The 21,337-nt window shown below is 39.9% G+C and overlaps 1 protein-coding gene across 4 annotated transcripts in view; it reads left to right on the top strand.

Moving 5' to 3' along the window:
* DACH1 (dachshund family transcription factor 1) overlaps positions 1-21,337 on the top strand; it is a 475,056-nt gene that overhangs the window by 188,474 nt on the left and 265,245 nt on the right. For all 4 annotated transcript variants that reach the window (XM_073614251.1, XM_073614250.1, XM_073614249.1 and 1 more), the window contains exon 2: positions 6,531-6,646. In XM_073614251.1, the coding sequence (XP_073470352.1) occupies positions 6,531-6,646 (116 nt within the window). The remainder of the gene's footprint in view (positions 1-6,530; positions 6,647-21,337) is intronic.

Raw genomic sequence — 21,337 nt, 5'->3', positions numbered from 1 at the left:
AATAAAACCCCCAAATACCTTCATATTAAAAGAGAATCAATATTTTTTTACACAGTTGCAGGTAAATTGCATAGTAAGATTGAAAAAGAAACCAGTCCATCTAGTTCAACCAATAGAAAAAAAAAATAAAAAGTAGAAAACCTCCACGTACAGAACCCACAGTTGATCCAAAGGAAGGCAAAAATCCCCTACAAAGCATGGTCCAATTTTCTTTTCTGATCCCCCAGCAGGCAATTGGATATTCCCTGAATCAACAATCTCTAGTATTATTACCCAGAAATATTAAAGTGGAACTGTATTTAAAAAAGAAAAGGAAACAGGCAGGTTTCTAATGCAGGAGAGACATTAACGCTGCTCACCTGCCTGTCCATGCTGTACACTGAGCTGCGCACACACATCTCAGTGTACATTTTCATCATCTGCCAAGACAAATGCAATCCTTCGCATGCGTTGGAGTGATGTAATCTTGGCCCAGCCAATGAAAATGGCTGCAGATCAGTACCTAGAAGAAGACCAGCTGAAGATGTCTGCAGTCAGTTTGGGAGCTCCAGAACACCACAGCGCTGGAGTGGAAATGACCATAGTTCCACATTAATAAGCGGTTTTGTTTTGTACATTTATAGTTACAATATGTGCTTGTATAAAAAAATCCTTATATAGTGCATCCAGAAAGTATTCGCAGCGCTTTACTTTTTCCACATTTTGTTATGTTACAGCCTTATTCCAAAATGGATTCAATCCATTATTTTCCTCAAAATTCTACAAACAATACTGAAGTGATAAACCTACGATCAGTGAGTGATATATTTTATGTAGAGTAAAAATCTTCCCCTGGATTTTGTTTGCAAGACACATAGTGGAGACTTTGCTGTCAATCTACCTTCTTGGTCAAATCTTATAACATATCTTAAAGCAGCACTCTAACATCCTTACAAATACCCCAATGACAACATGAAAGGAGTTGTTTGAAATCTTTGCAAATTTATTAAAAATAAAAAAATTTAAAAAATCACATGTACATAAGTATTCCCAGCCTTTACCATGACACTCAAAATTGAGCTCAGGTGCATCCTGTTTCCACTGATCATCATTGATTGGAGTCCACCTGCAGTAAATTCATTTGATTGGACAAGATTTGGAAAAGCACACACCTGTCTATATAAGGTTCCGCAGTTAGTGCATGTCAGAGCACAAACCAAGCTATGAAGTCCAAGGAATTGTCTGTAGACTGGGACAGGATTGTATCGAGGCACAGATCTGGGGAAAGGTACATAAACATTTCTGCAGCATTCAAGGTCCCAATGAGCACAGTGGCCTCCATCATCCATAAATGGAAAACGTTTGAAACGACCAGGACTCTTCCTAGAGTGGGCCACCCGGCCAAACTGAGTGATCGTGGGAGAAGGGCCTTCGTCAGGGAGGTGACCAAGAACCTGATGGTCACTTTGACAGAGCTCCAGCATTTCTCTGTGGAGAGAGGAGAACCTTCCAGAAGAAAAACCATCTCTGCAGCACGCAACCAATCAGGCCTGTATGGTAGAGTGGCCAGATGGAAGCCACTCCTCAGTAAAGGCACATGATAGCCCAAAAAGCACCTGAAGGCCTCTCAGACCATGAGAAACAAAATTCTCTGGTCTGATGAAACAAAGATTGAACTCTTTGGCCTGAATGGCAAGCATCATGTCTGGGGGAAACCAGGACCACCACTCATTACCCAGCCAATACCATCCCTACAGTGAAGCATGGTGGTGGCAGTATCATCCTTTGGGGATGTTTTTCAGCGGTAGGAGCTGGGAGACTAGTTAGGATCGAGGGAAAGATGAATGCAGCAATGTACAGAGACATCCTTGGTGAAAACCTGCTCCAGAGTGCTCTGGACCTCAGACTGGGGTGAAGGTTCATCTTCCAACAGGACAACGACCCTAAGCACACAGCAAGGATAACAAAGGAGTGGCTGCGGGACAACTCTGTGAATGTTCTTGAGTGGTCCAGCTAGAGCCCAGACTTGAACCTGATTGAACATCTCTGGAGAGATCTGAAAATGGCTGTGCACCGACGCTCCCCATCCAATCGGATGGAGCTTGAGAGGTCCTGCAAAGAAGAATGGGAGAAACTGCCCAAAAATAGGTGTGCTAAGCTTGTAGCATCAATTAAAAAAGACTTGAGGCTGTAATTGGTGCCAAAGGTGCTTCAACAAAGTATTAAGCAAAGGCTGTGAATACTTTAAGTACATGGGATTTTTTTAATTTTTAATTTTTAATAAATTTGCAAAGATTTCAAACTTCTTTCATGTTGTCATTGAATTTAATCCATTTTGGAATAAGGCTGTAACATAACAAAATGTGGAAACAGTGAAGTGATGTTAATACTTTCCGGATGCACTGTATAAACATGTATACTCAACGGATTGTCAGACAAATCTGGGAATCATTGCAAATTAATAGATTATCTGAAACAGATCATTTTTGACAAATCATATTTCTTAAGATTCCTGAATATGATTGTGCCAGATTGGATCAGATTTTTTGAGACTGTAGAGATTCATGAATTTAGAAATCCCTGGCAGATCAGGAAAATGTTCTTACTCATATTCAGAAGTTCCTGTAAGTATCTGATTTGCAGCGATCCACAGGCCAATCAAATCTTCTGATATTCGGTTTTACATATTTCAACGGAATTTTCTTGTGTAAACAAACTTCATTGTTTTAATCACTTCGTTATGTAAATGGCTAACATGGAAACAGGATGCGTGTATGATGTCAGCATTCCCTGGTGAGCTGTGTCCAGCAATCAGGTATATTCAAACGGATCTTTTAATAGAGTTGATAAAGTTTCAGAAAAATTTGATAGCATTAGCAGCCGTCAGCACGATAGCATCAGGTTCTAACTTGCCGTGCTAGGTCAACATGTACCATGGCCATTATAGAAGGAAGGTTCAGGGAAAGTTCAGTTCTATTGTTTTACCATGGTTACAAAACATAAAATGAGAGAAATCCTGTATTTGTAACATATTGCTGCCTCTGGGCTCTGGAGGTTGTATGTTCTCTTTTTTCTTCCTTAAATTGAATGCAGTAATACAAACCTTGTGATTATCTTTAGTGTAAACAAAGGAATATCCTCTGATCACTTCTAAAGTAAAACACAGATGTTTTTGGTTGACTGTTGATGTCATTAAGCTAAATGTTTATCTTTTATGTATTTGATCCTGTAAGCTTTCAGGGATCCAATTTGGTACTAAGTCAATAGAAAAATTAAATTTATTCATGCAGTAATTGCTGTAAAGTAGGTTTGAATGAATATGAATTTCTGTTCTTGGAATAGAAATGCAGTTCTTTGTGAAATGTATTTTTATTTCACTTTTGATCTTTCTTGGTTTTAAAAAGTGCTAATGGATTCATACACTAGAAATACTGGCTACAAAAAAAGGAGCAAGGTGCAATTTATGGACATGTGTGTGACAGCACATCATTGATGTTCCTCAAACCAGATTTCCAATATGGGAAAACATTTAAATATATAGCTCGCCCATAGAGGCTTACATCTTTGCTTCTGACTGTGGAAGTTTTGAAAGTGTTTTAGCCTATTTTATGCCGCCCTACTAATATATTCATAGTGCTTTGTGTTTATTGGCGATCATTGACCAGGTCATTGGATAGGTTAGTGTAATGAGATGTGTTTTACTTTTTGTATTCAGCTGTGCTGGACAATAAAAGGTATCATTGTAGTGCACATTGTTTATCTGATCTGGCTGGCTACATATTTTATCCAGTTATATTCATTAATGGTTTAGAAAATGGGCCAAAATTGAGCAAAACACTTGTGCAATGTATGATACGGTGAGTAAGTGCTGGAAGCGATATAAAGACAGACTCCACTCCATAAAGCAATGAGTAATGAAGTTTACAGTAATGGATTTAAAGGATCTTTTGTGGTATTGGGCTCCATGCACAGTGATCTTAAAAAAAAGCCATTTCCCTTGGTAGAATAGAAAAAAAAAAAGCTCATATAGAGCGTTTTTTTTTTTTTTACACAGTTTAGGGAGAGTTTAGGAGAGTTTTGCATTTTTCTTCTGCCAGAAAGCTCCAATCAGAAACGCAAACCAGAAGGGGTTTTTTTTTCCTGTCTCTAAACGTTGGCTTAAAATATGCCTCTAGTCATCCTAATGTGCATGGACACATAGGATAATATTGAGCTGCTTCTACAGGCAAAACACAAAACACCTGTAGAAGCAGCATTTTTTAAGTGAGTGTGCATGAACCTTAAAGTGGTTGTAAACCCTGTTACACCACTTTTCACCACAGTTAAGCCTATAATAAGACTTACCTGTAGGTACCGTGAATATCTTCTAAACAGTTTAGGAGATATTCACTATTTCCACATGTGCCGACGTGATCGGCACATGTGCACTGAAGAAACGGCCCGTTTGTGCATGCGCGGGAGTGACATCATCTCCGGGAGACATGTCACCGGTCACAGCGGTGTGCGGGGACCTCTGCAACGGCTTTAATCTTAGGCAGGGGTAGGCAACCTTGGCCCTCCAGCTGCGGTGAAACTACAAATTCCATCATGCCTCTGCCTCTAGTGCCTGTGATTGTCAGGGTCTTGCAATGTTTCATGGGGCTTGTAGTTTCAAAACACCTGGAGAGCCAAGGTTGCCTACCTCTGATCTAAGGTAAGTATTTCATATTGAGCTAATATGCAATGCATGCTAGCTCATTATGCCTTTGTCTTGCAGATTTTTTTTTTTTTCAGCGTTTACAACCACTTTAATTGTGTATTTTCCTCCCTAATTACTAAATATTGAATAAGAACTACTACTATGTGTCAATCTTATTTTATACATATGCTCTTTGAAGTGGAGAAATGGATGCTGTGTGGCTGTTGCATAGTGCTTCTATGCTGACCATGGGCTTATTATTTTTTTTCCATTCAGCCAGTGGGCTGAATGAAAGGTTCCTTCATCTGCATGAGCGTGATGGATGAAGGAATCTCCACAATTTGATAGTAGGACCCACTGCTGAAAAAGAAACATTTACGAACATGTGCATCCAATGATCGACTTCTCTTAAACAAGGATGTCCACGAACTGATCAAAGTTTGGACAGTCCCTGCTGAACCTCCCAGATTTTTTTGTAACAGGTAAAAAAGTTTATTGAATAATACACAAAATACAGTGCCGCAATCAGTAAAATACATTAAGTGGTGTACAAGTTCCAACATATAGGAAACGAGTAACACAAGACCATTGCAGAATAGAGTAGCGTTCATACTTAGGCCTAGTACTGACCAAAACGTATCCTGCATCATAGCATCATAAGTGTAGAGTTCTAAAGCAGGTTACATATTCCCACATTAGAAGAGTAAGGAAAGATACAATATACACGTAGGTAACAGACTATACAAAGGAATATCCTCTGATCACTTCACACTCAAAGACTATAGAGCCAGGTCCAGCAATGTACTAAATAGAAGACCACTTCACGATTCAGGAGTAAAAGGAGGAGGGTGTCACCAGCTTTAGGTGTAAGGCTTTGCCTAGGCCCTGCAGTACAAAAACAAATAAAATCTGTATGTTTTTTTTCTCGTTTTTTTTTTTAATTGACATTCTCAAAGGATAAAAGGTTATTGCCCAACTAAGAGGTGTTCAGTTTTTGCAAATTAAATGTTTGGGCTACTAGATATTGGTTGTGCACCCTCAAAGTATCAAGTCATAGTAGAGTCAAGGGATGGCTATGATAGTATACAGTTTATTTTTATTTTCCTGCTCAGGGCTTTGAATATACTACACAGTACACCGTGGGGGCAAGAGCTACATGTAATAGTGTGTTCTCATTCTCCAGGGGGAAAGGGTTAAACCATAACTTGAATAATCTTTAAATGACAAAAAATAAAGAAATTGTAAGACCTTTTCACACGTTAGATATGTATTGTCATTTATCATCTAGATATCAGGCTAGCAGTGTGAAGTAATAAAACATATCATCGAAAAATGTGCTATAGGTCTGAATCACTCTTTCATTCCACCTCCTAGCTAACTGTAGTATTAAATCAAACAAGCAGAACATTTCCTAAGGCAGCCATTGCCTTTTAATTTCCTGAAGAACCTTAAAATATCATTCATTACAAGTACTACACATATTTGGTTTTTAAAAGTCTCATAAATCAATAGCAGGCTGACTGTAATAATTATTACAAGTTAGTGCATAATTTTCATGCTGAAGGCTGCATGCAGAACTTTAGCATATGCAAACGAGGCAATTCAAACTGTGTATAGATATTAATATGAAGAAGCAGGTAACGAGGTACAGGCTATGAATTATGCATCAGGAGCGGCTGATCTTCAATGAGGAAAATGAATTCAGCATGTAATCTAATTAGTGATGGAAGTCTATTACATCTAACTGCAAAAGCAACCGTCCTTGAAACAAATTTATTTACAGTCCATGTTACCACTTGAAACAACTTCCAAATGATGTTTTAGGCAGTCATTTTTATTTATTTTTTTCTTACACATGTTTCTCTGCTTTCAGCTCCAGACCAGGGAGGCCTCCTAAAAGGACACAGAGTGTTACCTCACCTGAAAATCCCCATATAATGCCCCACAGTGTGCCTGGCTTAATGTCTCCTGGAATGATTCCACCCACAGGTACAGTACTTTTTGCTTTTAACACAGACTGGTAAAAAAAAAAAAACAGGCTAACTGAACTTAAAGCAAGTTGCATAGCCATAAGGTTTCAAAGGGCACAATGAAGCACCTGCAGGTGCCTTCTTATCAGGTTAGTTTCCTTTGCATAGAGCTACCCCCATCATATCGTGGGCCATGTAAATATCTGCTCAGCTTCCTTGGTAGAGAGCCTACTCCTTCCCCTCCTGGCCTCCTAGGCCTAGATATTATGTCAGTGTGATGAACAGTTCCAATGGTAAGGCTCAAGAAGCAGAAATGCAAAGATCTTGACCCAGGAAGCTATATTACATGCCACATCAGCCTAGGATTTGGGTTTCAGGAACAATAAAAAAGAAAACTAACCAGACGTATTATTATATCAGGTTTGCTTTAACTAAAAGAAGGCACCTAAGAGCAAGAATAACTAAACAGTGACCTATTATGGTTTTGCTATTGATGTACAGGGCTGTGTTCCTCTAGGCTACTTTTTGATTACTGTCCCATGACGTATGGATCACAGGTTACAATTATTATAACCGTGTCAGGCAGCCATAACCCACTTCAAGCTCAGGTAACCAACACATCTGAGCTTGTAAAAGGGCATGGTTTCCTGAGATCGCTGTGCTTATTGTAACCCATAACTCATGCAATAAATTGCTTTACATGTGTGCCCTAGCTTTTTAGGTCTTTTCTATATACCTGTAAACCTATCTTTTTTTATATGCCTGTAGATTATGTGAGGGTTCTTTCTAGTTGTGTGTGTCTTGTACTGTGTCACTAGTGCTGCATACCTAGTATATGCATATATACACAAACACACAACACACACCTATGGAAATGACAACATGCAATTAAAACATAACATTATTATTCTATCTGCTTTTTGTATTGTTACTAGGGATGAGCCGAACACCCCCCTGTTCGGTTCGCACCAGAACATGCGAACAGGAAAAAAGTTTGTTCGAACACGCGAACACCGTTAAAGTCTATGGGACACGAACATGAATAATCAAAAGTGCTAATTTTAAAGGCTTATATGCAAGTTATTGTCATAAAAAGTGTTTGGGGACCTGGGTCCTGCCCCAGGGGACATGGATCAATGCAAAAAAAAGTTTTAAAAATGGCCGTTTTTTCAGGAGCAGTGATTTTAATAATGCTTAAAGTCAAACAATAAAAGTGTAATATCCCTTTAAATTTCGTAGCTGGGGGGTGTCTTTAGTATGCCTGTAAAGGGGCGCATGTTTCCCGTGTTTAGAACAGTCTGACAGCAAAATTATATTTCAAAGGAAAAAAGTCATTTAAAACTACTCGCGGCTATTGCATTGCCGGTCCGACAATACACATAAAAGTTCATTGATAAAAACGACATGGGAATTCCCCACAGGGGAACCCCGAACCAAAATTTAAAAAAAAATGACGTGGGGGTACCCCTAAATTCCATACCAGGCCCTTCAGGTCTGTTATGGATATTAAGGGGAACCCCGGCCAAAATTAAAAAAAAAACGGCGTGGGGTCCCCCCAAAGATCCATACCAGACCCTTATCCGAGCACGCAACCTGGCAGGCCGCAGGAAAAGAGGGGGGGACGAGAGAGCGCCCCCTCCTGAACCATACCAGGCCACATGCCCTCAACATTGGGATGGTGCTTTGGGGTAGCCCCCCAAAACACCTTGTCCCCATGTTGATGAGGACAAGGGCCTCATCCCCACAACCCTGGCCGGTGGTTGTGGGGGTCTGCGGGTGGGGGGCTTATCAGAATCTTGAAGCCCCCTTTAACAAGGGGACCCCCAGATCCCAGCCCCCCCTGTGTGAAATGGTAAGGGGGTACAAAAGTACCCCTACCATTTCAGTAAAAAACTGTCAAAAAATTTTAAAAATGGGTGCATATAAAGTGTAGCGCTAATTGTGTTCAATGAATATATAGTTGTAATATTGCATACACCAAAAACATAAAAACGAGTAAATACATATATCACAAACTTTGCACAACACTTAGTATAGAAAACCCTAACAGTCTTCAAATGCCTGTTAAATGTGAAAAAGATTAAAAAAAGGTTTCATAGTCCCATATTTTAAATACAGTGATTCTGTTCACCACGTGGATAACTGGTATAAAAACACACAAATGTGGTGGGTCCCCCACGTAGAATCAGTGCAGGCTTACCAGACGGGTTGGACTCATATGAACGTATGTTCAATGAGTCAGTAAGGCTTGTATTACCAACAGGCAATAAAGGAGGGTCTTTGAGCCAGACGGCGATGAGATCCTAATTACATTAAGGACTTTAGAGGGACTCTTCTAAATGTAGCTTGGTCTCGGTGAAATAGCCCATAAAGAATAGAAAAAGGGGCCACATAGAATAATACCGTTTGATACAACAAATTTATTAAAAGGTAAAACACTTACATTTTCCGTAATAAAAAAGCGCTTGGTATAAAATTATGGCAGGCAGTGGAGACTCCACTGCACTCCACTGGGCTATTTCACCGAGACCAAGCTACATTTAGAAGAGTCCCTCTAAAGTCCTCGATGTAATTTGGATCTCATCGCCGTCTGGCTCAAAGACCCTCCTTTATTGCCTGTTGGTAATACAAGCCTTACAGACTCATTGAACATACGTTCGTATGAGTCCAACCCGTTGGTAAGCCTGCACTGCTTCTACGTGGGGGACCCACCACATTTATGTGTTTTTATACCAGTTATCCACGTGGTGAACAGAATCACTGTATTTAAAATATGGGACTATGAAACCTTTTTTAAATCTTTTTCACATTTAACAGGCATTTGAAGACTGTTAGGGTTTTCTATACTAAGTGTTGTGCAAAGTTTGTGATATATGTATTTACTCGTTTTTATGTTTTTGGTGTATGCAATATTAAAACTATATATTCATTGGACACAATTAGCGCTACACTTTATATGCACTTGTTTCTTTCACAAATTTCCTTTTTTTGTTGTGTGAGCTGCTATTGAGTTGAGTAAGCGCAGAGTTTTTATTTTATTTTATTGATTAAAAAGGTTAAAAATGACAAGAGACAGTTTTTGACAATTCCTTTATTTAAATGCTTCTTTCTTCTTTCTTCTATCTTCCTTCATCTTCTTCTTCTTCTGGTTCTTCTGGTTCTTCTGGTTCTTCCTCCGGTGTTCTCGTTCAGCATCTCCTCCGCGGCGTCTTCTATCGTCTTCTCCTCGGGCCGCTCCGCACCCATGGCATGGGGGGAGGCTCCCGCTCTTCTCTTCATCTTCTTCTCTTCTTCATCTTCTTCTCTTCTTCATCTTCTTCATCTTCTTCTCCGGGCAGCTCCGCATCCATGCTGGCATGGAGGGAGGCTCCCGCCGTGTGACGCGTCTCCTCTTCTGACGGTTCTTAAATAACGGGGGGGGTGGGGCCACCCGGTGACCCCGCCTCCCTCTGACGCACGGTGACTTGATGGGACTTCCCTGTGACATCACGCCACGGAGGAGATGCTGGACGAGAACATCGGAGGAAGAACCAGAAGAGCCAGAAGAACCAGAAGAAGAAGATGAAGGAAGATAGAAGATAGAAGAAAGAAGAAGCATTTAAATAAAGGAATTGTCAAAAACTGTCTCTTGTCATTTTTAACATTTTTGACAGTTTTTTAGTGAAATGGTAGGGGTACTTTTGTACCCCCTTACCATTTCACAACGGGGGGGCCGGGATCTGGGGGTCCCCTTGTTAAAGGGGGCTTCCAGATTCCGATAAGCCCCCCGCCCGCAGACCCCCACAACCACCGGCCAGGGTTGTGGAGATGAGGCCCTTGTCCTCATCAACATGGGGACAAGGTGTTTTGGGGGGCTACCCCAAAGCACCCTCCCAATGTTGAGAGCATGTGGCCTGGTACGGTTCAGGAGGGGGGGCGCTCTCTTGTCCCTCCCTCTTTTCTTGCGGCCTTCCAGGTTGCGTGCTCGGATAAGGGTCTGGTATGGATTTTTGGGGGGACCCCACGCCGTTTTATTTTTTTTATTTTGGCGCGGGGTTCCCCTTAAAATCCATACCAGACCTGAAGGGTCTGGTATGGAATTTAGGGGGACCCCCACGTCATTTTTTTTTTTTAATTTTGGTTCGGGGTTCCCCTGTGGGGAATTCCCATGCCGTTTTTATCAATGAACTTTTATGTGTATTGTCAGACCGGCAATGCAATAGCCGCGAGTAGTTTTAAATTACTTTTTTTCCTTTGAAATGTCATTTTGCTGTCAGACTGTTCTAAACATGGGAAACATGCGCCCCTTTACAGGCATACTATAGACACCCCCCAGCTACGAAATTTAAAGGGATATTACACTTTTATTGTTTGACTTTAAGCATTATTAAAATCACTGCTCCTGAAAAAACGGCCATTTAGACTCCTATAGACTTTTAAAGGGTGTTCCGCAGCATTCGAATTTGCCGCGAACACCCCAAATTGTTCGCTGTTCGGCGAACTTGCGAACAGCCGATGTTCGAGTCAAACATGAATTCGACTCGAACACGAAGCTCATACCTAATTGTTACATACATAGATGTATGCATGTATGTTTTTGATAAATATTACTTTTGCAAGCATGGCATTTAGAGTAGAGTGTCTTCCCCCTTAAATCTGTGTTATTGTTGTTTGTATATTAAATAAGTGGAAATATATGTGCAATAGTTTTCAGTGTCCCACAAATAATCAAGCAGTAAAAGAATCTTGCAGCTTTGGTCAGTTAGGCCACATAATGGCTAGGCACGCTTTCCTTACAGTTTTGGGTTCAAGGATTAACTCCCACATGCCACAGTGCATGGAGTTTGTATGTTCTGTAGAAGTTTCCTGCCAAAATTAACAAACATACTGAATCCTACACCTACTATGTATAATAGTGGTAGGTACATTACAATGAATGTGAACTCCATTTTGAGGACAGATGTGGATGGTCTATGTGCTCTGTAAAGCAGCGGGTAACATTACGATGCTATGTAAATATTGGCAATAAATAAATGTAGCAAAAGTGACCATTTATTCACCATGCTCAAATACAGGTGCAGTCCCCTTTGCCTCCTTTTCCCACGGCTGCCTGAGTTCCTGGACACACCCAGGGAAGATATGTTTCTCTTCTACCCTCCTAAACTCAGAGAGGTGGCACCCAATGAAGCAAAGGTAGCTGAGCAAGTTATCTATAGCCAGATGAGGGGCCCTTCGCTCTCAGAACCAGCGTGCAGGAAGCTGGGTAAAAACCTAATAGCAAATAGCTTATCCAAAAGACCCAGCTACTGTGAGGAGCCCCTTTCTTATTGCTACCAGTGTACTCTAGCTTGGGCCTTGGACTCCCCCCTTTATTTGCTTGACTTACCACAGGTAACCTTGATTCACTGATGACGTTCATGAGTATAATCACACATTGCTGTGTCATGGGATTTGTAGCTGCAAAGTCGCATGACAAGTCATACCCCATGATTTCCAATGAGTACCGTTCATATCTGTGCAACTTCAAGTCACAGCAACTTCAAAGTAGTCACTGCACTACTTTGGTCCAACTTTGATGTGACTTTGACCTCAAGAATACACAGGCATTGCTTCAAGTTGCATGAAAATCATGGGAAAAATCACGTCAAAAACCGTGGGAAAATTGTGCGACTTTCAGGTCGCAATAGTGGAAACCTAGGCTACATGAATTAGGGACTCTGAGCAAGACTTTGTGTTGTAATAAATTGTTATACAGCCGCATTTTTGGGCAGCTTTCATAATCTGTTTTGTATTAGGCTGCATTCACACCTGGACATTTTGAATCGCGGGCAGATTTGCTGTGATTCTGCTTGCAATTTCAAAACGCCTTGGTGTGAATGACAAATCGCACATTTCAGATGCCGTTCATTTGAATGGCACCTAAAATTGCGTTGTGGTTCTGCAAAACGCATCGCGTGTAGCATTTTGTCCAAAAGAAGCTACTGAACTTTAAGTGCTCGACAAGCTTCACGCGATGCGGTTTGCCGCAATTGCAGCGCAATTTATCTTGCGACAAATGCGGCAGGATCGAACTGCGTTTTTAGGTGCTATTCAAACGAATAGCATCTGAAATGTGCATAATGCAATTTGTCATTCACACCTGGGCGCTTTGAAATTGCGAGCAGAATAGTTGCGCTTCTACCTATGATTTAAAATGCCCAGGTGTGAATGCAGCCCCATGTTGTAGTGTGTATATTCTTTGTCATTTTGGCCATTGTATTATTGATTCCAACATTGCACCTATTTTATAGGCTGCAACCCTACAGTTGCTCACTGTCTGATAATTTGCGCACTACCCATCCTACCCAAATTTCAGCAATATAGTATACACTAGTGAGAAGGCTGGTTATTTCTATATACTGTTTTCTTAAATATTTATACACAATAAAAAACTATAGTAGGCCTTAAATTAATCTTACTCAGTGACCCCGCCATAAGTCCAGTAAAATTGTAACTTCTAGTGCTCTCTCTCTAATGCAGGTGATCTTATGCAGTGTTATCATCCCTCAAGCAGTTATCTTAAAGCGAAGCTCCACCCAAAAGGGGAAGCTCCGCTTGTCTGCCTTCTCCACATTTGGCACCCTATTGGAGGAGCAGGGAGTGGTTACCTGGTTTTGACAGGTACCCGTTCCCACTTCTGGCTGAGTTTGCCACGGTGAACTCAGTGAGAAGTTGGGACCCCCTCCTCTTTTCCCCGCAGCCAGCTCATTCACAGAGCGCAGCAAGGCTTCACTGCCGGTTTCGCTTAGTTGAGATGGCAGCAGCAACAACCGATAGCTGAATGAAAAATCGGCTCGGGTGAGGACACGGCTGGATTCCTGGACAGGTAAGTTTCCTAATATTAAAAGTCAGCAGATACAGTATTTGTAGCTGCATTTTTTTTCTGAAGGAGCCTGGAGCGCCTCTTTAAGTAATGTTTTCTTTCTGAAGTATACAATAACCAATTAAAGTGGTTGTAAAACCTTACAGACCACTTTGTGCTACAGGTAAGCCTATAATTAAGCTTAACTGTAGCCACCCAGAATATCTCCTAAACCTGCATGGTTTAGGAGATATCCCCTGTATTTGCATATGCCGACATGATTGGCACATGCGCACTGACAAAAACAGAAGCAATGGCACGTATATGCCGTTGCATTAGTGAGTGTGCCATTACCGCATGCATGCGCGGGAGTGACGTCATCGCATGTCCCGCCAATCACATTGACGAAGCCGCGATACCCGGGAGTAACCCCCGGGAGTGATGTTGTCGGCCGGTGCTATGTACAGGCACCACAGCGAGGGCTTCGATCTCAGGCGAGTATTACATAATGAGCTAGTATGCTATGCATACTAGCTCATTATGCCTTTGTCTTTTAGGTTAGTTTTTTTTTTTTTTCCAAAGTGGGTTTACACTTTAATAAAGGGGGAATTATACTGTACTCCAAATAGGATGACAATGCTGCTCCTCTATAGATGTGGTACAGTGAGTGAATCACCCATTGGCTACTGCTACTGTCAATCACAGCCAGTTAAGTATAACATGTTTGTTATTTTTGAAAAATAAATAAATTCCCTATAGAATCACTTTAAAATCACTGAATTATGTGCATAGTTACATAAAAACATATTTAATCTTGTTGAAAAAAGACACAAGTCTATCCAGTTCAACCCACAATACCTTTCTTTCTTTCAGTTTTTTTGTAAAGAGAAGGGCATGCGTTATTTTATATGTCTCATTTGTTTGTGCCTCACACGTCATAAGAAGGCTTATTGATATCTGAAGCATAATGTTCCTTACATTTAATTAACTATACAGAGAGCTTAGAATAGCTTATTCTCCTATTACTTTTGTGTGGATTATATTACATAGCTATTGTTTTTTTTTTCCTCCACTGATGAGAAAGACATTTGCAATTGTTTACTCCAGATGCGGAAAATAACTTCATTGTGGTCAAACTGCTTTGTATGTAACAGAATTATATTGGAGCTAATGACAAGTCCATCTTTCACTGCATGACTTAGATAAGTAGTTCAAGAATACATTCTAAAAATATGTCATGCAGTATGTAAAGACACATTTCAGAACCACGTACCAGCTTCCTTCCTTGTTACTAATCAAAAGAAAACATAGTTATGCTTCTGAAACATAACATATTAATAAAAAGGCACACATGGTTCATTGTTCATACGCAAGCAAAACAAAATAGAAGCTGGATTTTTTTTAAAGGGGACTAGCTTTTTTTTTGCCCAAAATTTCTTTTTCATTGACAGGGATTAAGGTAAATTATAAGTACTTGTGCTTTGCTGTTTTAAAAAAAGATTTTTGTGTGCCAATTCCTTTAGGTTTGTTTGGGTAATTAAAAACCAGCTCATATGATTTAATTTTTTATTTAATTATTTTTGTTTTTCTTGTTTTGTTTTAGTCTAAATTAGTTGCACTGCAAAATCTGCATTCTTCCTAAAGTGCAAAATACTAGTAGGAAGACTTTATGCAATGCTTTTTTTGGAAATGTGGGCAAATAACCCTCCCACCTTTGCAGTTCTGGTTGTAATACTCATCTCTTCTTCGACACTCTCCCCCACACTAATTCCTTTTCACCATTAGAAGCTGTCAGTCTTCAAGACTGAATAAATTCCCAGAAGACTGAGAGCATCTTGTGAGAGCAGGGCGTCATTGACACAAGGCTCCACCAGAGGTGGCCTTATCATGGCATTTTGCACTCACAGTTTGATGATGCAGAAGGTGGAGCTACTGTCTGCATCATTGGGGCTTGCCCAACACTGGAGGATAGGCAACAAGGAAGAGGACCCTACACGTCAATTGAACATTGACTTCCACCAGGAATGTGATCATGGTGCAGTTCGGCTTTAAGCGGTCAGTGGTTGGAGTATTCAATTACACATTTTTCACCCTTATTACATGATGGCAGTATGAAACCACACTAGTCAAGATGTTACTGTATCTTTTAAATATTACTTAAGTTAAATAAGATTTTCTGAGATGGTGACTTTTAAAGCTTTAGAAAGTCTCATCCTATGTCTGTTCACGCCTTCATATGTTGGACAACCTATTCACCAAAAAGGAATAGCCCTTTTCTTACATTTAAGAAACATATCCAGTTGCCTAGTTAAAGCCATGGGCACTACACTATCACGGAGCCCTGCACTTGGTGTCCTAGACTGCTATCAAGGTGAGGGAGGGCACACCTTAATGTAAATACAAACCAAAAAAATTAAAGAGGTGGATCTTGGTTAAAATGGTCTGGCGAACTGTCAGTGTAGTAATTGACATTATAGGCTAATCTCTTCATACTCCACTCATCTATGATAGATGCTTTCATAAGACAATTGATCGATCAGACTGTCAAAAATCCCTGAAGGAAAAGGAATATGTTTGATATTCTCTGGTAAAAGTGAATCTAAACAGTGGCTAAAATCTGATAGCTGTGCATTTGCTCATGTAAATCATAAACCAAGCAGCAAAAAAAAGGTAAACCATAGTATTATAAGGATAAAGCCCACAAGTGACTAGCAACATTACTAATTATTTAGCTTTAACAAATCACAATGAGCATTCAAATTATAGTCAAAAAATCTAAATTAATGAAGCAAAGTGCCTGCAAGACCCTGAAATTATTCTTTATTGTGTGCCCCTACAGTATACGCTATGTGTAAAAAAGAGTTATTTTTACACATCAATTCCTGCTTTCCAGCTTTCCTGTTTATATATCCTTAATTAATCCAGATATAATTTTTTCATGAAATTCTACATTATCAAAATTAAACCAAAAAATGACTTCTTTCAGTTTAATCAATACCAATAGACCAGAAAATGGTTGAATAGGAAATAAAAATATAGATCATTTTTATGAAGTGAACAAATAAGAAAACATGTCCTTGTTAATTTCGGATGTTTCTTTTTACTACAGTAAAACATCAGACTGGTACATGTAGTTAAACAGTTGAGCGATGACTAGCTTAATGCATATATAAAAACTAACATGTATTATAGAAGTGCAAATTTTGCCCTTGGCAAATCATATCTTGAGAGCTTTGGAAAATGAAATCAAGCACTTTATAATTTAAAACACATTCAACTGTTACCTCTAGTGCTGTTTTCTTCCACTCTTTCCTCTGTTTACACTTTATATATAATTTAGAATTACATTTATTACTATATTCCCAACTGGGTTTGAAAGGACTGTAACACCTTAAGCAACGGATGCATACACAAAAAGATATGGGCTTCTTTATCTAATTATACTCTTTCAATTGTTTAAAAACATTTAGATAGTGTATTTTATGTTGAACTAAAAATTTCTGTAAAGTTAAGTACATGTCATCAATTTCAAATAGGGGTGAAACTAAAGAGGTGACATCTGTAGTATCCTTCCACAAGTGTACTGGAAAGTAATCCTAAAGCCCATCTCCAGGAAAACTAAAGTGGAAGTTCACCCTAACACTAAAATCTCTAAATCTACAGGCATCCATGACTTAAGACTAACCTATCTAGCCCTGTAAAGAAGAAATCACGATACATACCTTTTCTGAAGCCGCTCTGGTCCGATCCCACGTTGAGCTGTCAGCGGCGGCTTCGCTGTGGAGGTGAGTGCAGAGGAGGCAGCCGACAACGGAAGCCCCATAGTAACTCTATGGGTGACGTTACTTCCCATTCCTTTTTCCAGCCATTGTCGGCTGTCTCCTCTGCAGAGCTTCTGCCGATGGAGACTGGACTGGAGCGACTTAAAAAAAGGTGTGTATAGCGATTTCTACTTTACAGGGCAAGATAGGTTAGTCTTAGTCTAGTTAGTCTAGATTTAGAGATTTTAGTGTTAGGGTGGACTTCTACTTTAACAATTCTCCTTTGCAGTGTGGTTGTACCCATACTATTTGGTTTTAGGGGGCATAGAAGACTTACTTACCCAATTCTCAGCTCCACATGTTGCTACCAACAAAGCCTGGGGAATGCCCAGGAAAAAATTCCAAGCCTACTTACCACCAGCTCGCAGATAGCCAAATTAACCTGTCTAACAGTATGCGTTAAAAACAGGGGTTTATTCCGCACGCATTTGCAAACGCATGCGTAAGCCACAGAGCCTCGTCACAGCACCCTGATATCTGTGGTCATAACACTAAAATATGAGTGTCCCCACAGTGAGGCACATGCATTCTGATGGATAAATGCGGGCAGGTGGACTGAAGGACAGCCCACCCCTTCCTAAAGATACAGAAGCTCACCAAACACCCAGCAGATAGCACTATGGCTGCAAAGGTGCTGGTGCGTTGCTGGACCAATACACACACCAACGTGGTCACAAACAAATGCTCGCTGCTAGCCTGGTCCCTGCAGCATCTTCTCCCCCATGTTGCAGTGGTCTAATGTCTTGTTGTCAACAAAACAAATGCAAGCTCTATAGCCCTGCATTGGATGTGTTGACACCGAGGGGCAGCCCCACTGCAAGGGAGGATTTTCAGATTTACTGGAGTTGGGCTTTAAAGTTGAATATACAATGCAGTAATGTACTCGTTACAAAATGATGACATGCATTTTCAATGCAACTAGTATAAGTACCTGCATTTGCATATCAACTGCCTGTATGCACTGGACAGTAGCATTTAGACTAGGAAAAATAGGGATAACATAGGGCTGCTGCAGTGCTTATGTGCTGACAATAAAAAATGCTAAAATGTGAAAATGCTGATATGCAGATTGAGCAGCAAGATTTTTCATCAAAATACTGTAGTTTCTTCATTGTCCAATCAGTTGTTTGTTTGGTTTGCTGCTGCTGTTGCTATAGTGGTGGTTAAAGCAACTCTATCAGTACATGTCATTTACATACAATACCATACTGTATCTGTAAAAAAATGGGCAATATATTTATTTTTCTAATGGCCTGTGTGTTAAAACATTACCGACTAGCTGCCCCACAGCTGTTGCATGTATTCCACACTTCCCAGTGTGTGGAATACCTGCTCCCCTGCCACACACTGTTTTCTCCTGCTGGCTTATACATAACTACAGGACATACAAGCTGTCGGGAGAAACCAAAGCATGCAGTGGGGGTAAGAGGCATTCGACTCATTTGAATAATTGAATGCCTTACTTGGTCAAGGAGAAGCGAAGTGACAGCATTTCAACACATGGGCCACCTGAAAGATAGGTACAATATATTGCTTCTTGTTTTTCAGGTATTGAATTGATACAAGGCAGGGTTTCCAGATTTACAAAGCTGAATATATGGATTAACAGCGCTAGCAGAGTATTAGACAACAATTGATAATGTGCTCAAAACATTGACATGTATAATATTATCAAATTCAAAATATTATAAAGTGCTGAGTGCTCCAAAATAAAGTGAATCTGTGATTCAGAATAAAGTGTTCAAGTGCCACACTCCCCTCTTGTGACCCCACTCATCAGAGTTAATGGTCCCTCAGCTTTGCAGTCTGGGGTCAAAATAGCTGTGATCTAAATGATCTGGTGTGTGAGGAATGGACTCCAAAGAAATTTTCCATAGGGGTGTTTACGTGGATGGACCGAGGTAGATCAATCATAATGGAAAAAACACTAGAAAAAAATAATAGTGAAGTACCGCTAGTACTGTGTGTACTGCGCAATCAAACAACACCACTCGCAAGATAACTGAATTCAAACAGGCATCAGTGTATGATCCGGGTTTGCCGCTGGACAGCGTGCGTTCCACAGACGGCGGAAGTTGCGTCACTGGTTTATGAAACCGAAAATGCGTCAACGCGTTTTGCCCCTCCTCCAGGGTGTTATTAAGGACATCCGATGTCCTTGATGACACCCTGGCGGAGGGGGCGAAAAATGTTTCACTTTGGGCTCTCCTTTATGATTGCTCACAGTTTTCCCTTATTAATTATCATTTAAAATAGGACACAAAGGGGTTGATTTACTAAAACTGGAGAGTGCAAAATCTGGCTCAGCTCTGCATAGAAATCAGCTTCTAAACATTTTTTTTTTGTCAAATCCTAATTGAACAAGCTGATGTTGGAAGTAGATTAGCTACCATGCACAGCTGCACCAGATTTTAGTTTTAGTAAATCATCCCTAAATTGTATCTAGCTCATTTAAATGATCTAATAAAACTCTTAATTATCAGCTAAATAATGATCCTGATGTTAACACCACATAAAAGAAATAATTCTGAGTGTTACATTTTGCCTAGAATATCAAAGCATTTATTCAATTAATCAATCGACCAGTCAACTAAGAATCATGTATACCACTGATCATTCACAGATCCCTATTATCTCTATATTCTTGCATGATTATATGTCTGAAAGAATAAATGCATGGTGAGCACCGACTACTCTAATTCTCTTGCAAAAATATTATTTTACCAATAGAGGGTAGGGTTGTAGAGGAAATGATGATAAAGGAATATTGCTCGTGTTACTGTATATTTATGAAGTTCATAAATTACCAAAATGTAACATAAGATTGGGGGTAATCAAAAGAATGCTGATGATTGTGTATGGCAATCAGAAAGTTTTAGCAAGTTTTTCAAGCTATCAAGTTTTCCAAGATACAGTATCTTCATGAGATAAAACCTCAGGTGGGTAGTTTGTAAATGTTGGTGAATGGTATCCCTAGGGTCCCACAGGGTTCCTCTCATGTTTAACGCCATCACCCTAATCTCCTACATTTCTCCCCATTTTTATTACTACAAATACCCAAATCCCATATAATTCACTCCCTCACCCTTCATCCACCTTGGCAGACACAATCCCATTGTCATTTCATGTTATAGTGTCATCATAGTAGACACAAAGATAGGGCTGAACCGCTCCATATCCTAAGCGTATTCCTCTGGTGCCGGCCCAGTGTTGAGATATTGGCAAGAAGGCACTATGTAGCGACTGAGTGGTGATTCCCACATGTTTCATTATCGCTGTCTTTATGGTCCGTTTCCTTGGGGAATACATTTCAGTTATGAATTTGTTGCTTACTGCTTAATTGTAATACTATTCAGTTGCTATTAATGCCAGCTTTGACCTTGCAAATGATTTTGTATTTGTTAAAAAATATCATTAGTACAATATTACTAGCAAAACACAATGAAGACTCTAAAATGTAAAACAGAAATACTTTAAAGCCTTATGTTTGCTGCCAATCAATATAGCTATGACCCTCCTTAACAGGTGATTCGACTGACTATAACTCAGGCATAAAATGCCCTGCATGAGGCAGTGCACTGAATCAAGGAATTTCTAAAATGGCAACATTCACTTTGTGCTCTGGGCACTGTAAGCTGCCAACACTTATACATCAAAACTTCACTCACTGTAAGATTGATTTTATTTTATTGTGTTTGTTTTAATTCCCTGCAGCAAGTCATGCAAATCTTGTAAATCCAGTCTGCATCATTTGCTGTTGTTATTGTTATTATTTTTTAACGTTATAATTGACTGTTCTACAGCCATTTGTAAGGATATAAACAAAGTACAAAAGCAAAGATAGATCCCCCACCCTAAAACAGTCATTAAAGCGCGTCTAAACCAAAGAACAAACACATTATGTAGAGCTGCTTACCTTTGCAGGGTTATCAAATCACAAGATTTCTGGCTGGATGACCTGCTTTTTTTCTTTGCACATGTCAAACACATAAAAACAAAGTGATTTCAATTATATGCAGTATATAATCTTGCATATGGGAGCAAATGAGGGAGGAAATGTATTGTTAGT

This window comes from Aquarana catesbeiana, linkage group LG02 (assembly GCF_042186555.1).
Source record: "Aquarana catesbeiana isolate 2022-GZ linkage group LG02, ASM4218655v1, whole genome shotgun sequence".
NCBI lineage: Eukaryota > Metazoa > Chordata > Amphibia > Anura > Ranidae > Aquarana > Aquarana catesbeiana.
This window is presented reverse-complemented; position numbering and strand designations above follow the sequence as displayed.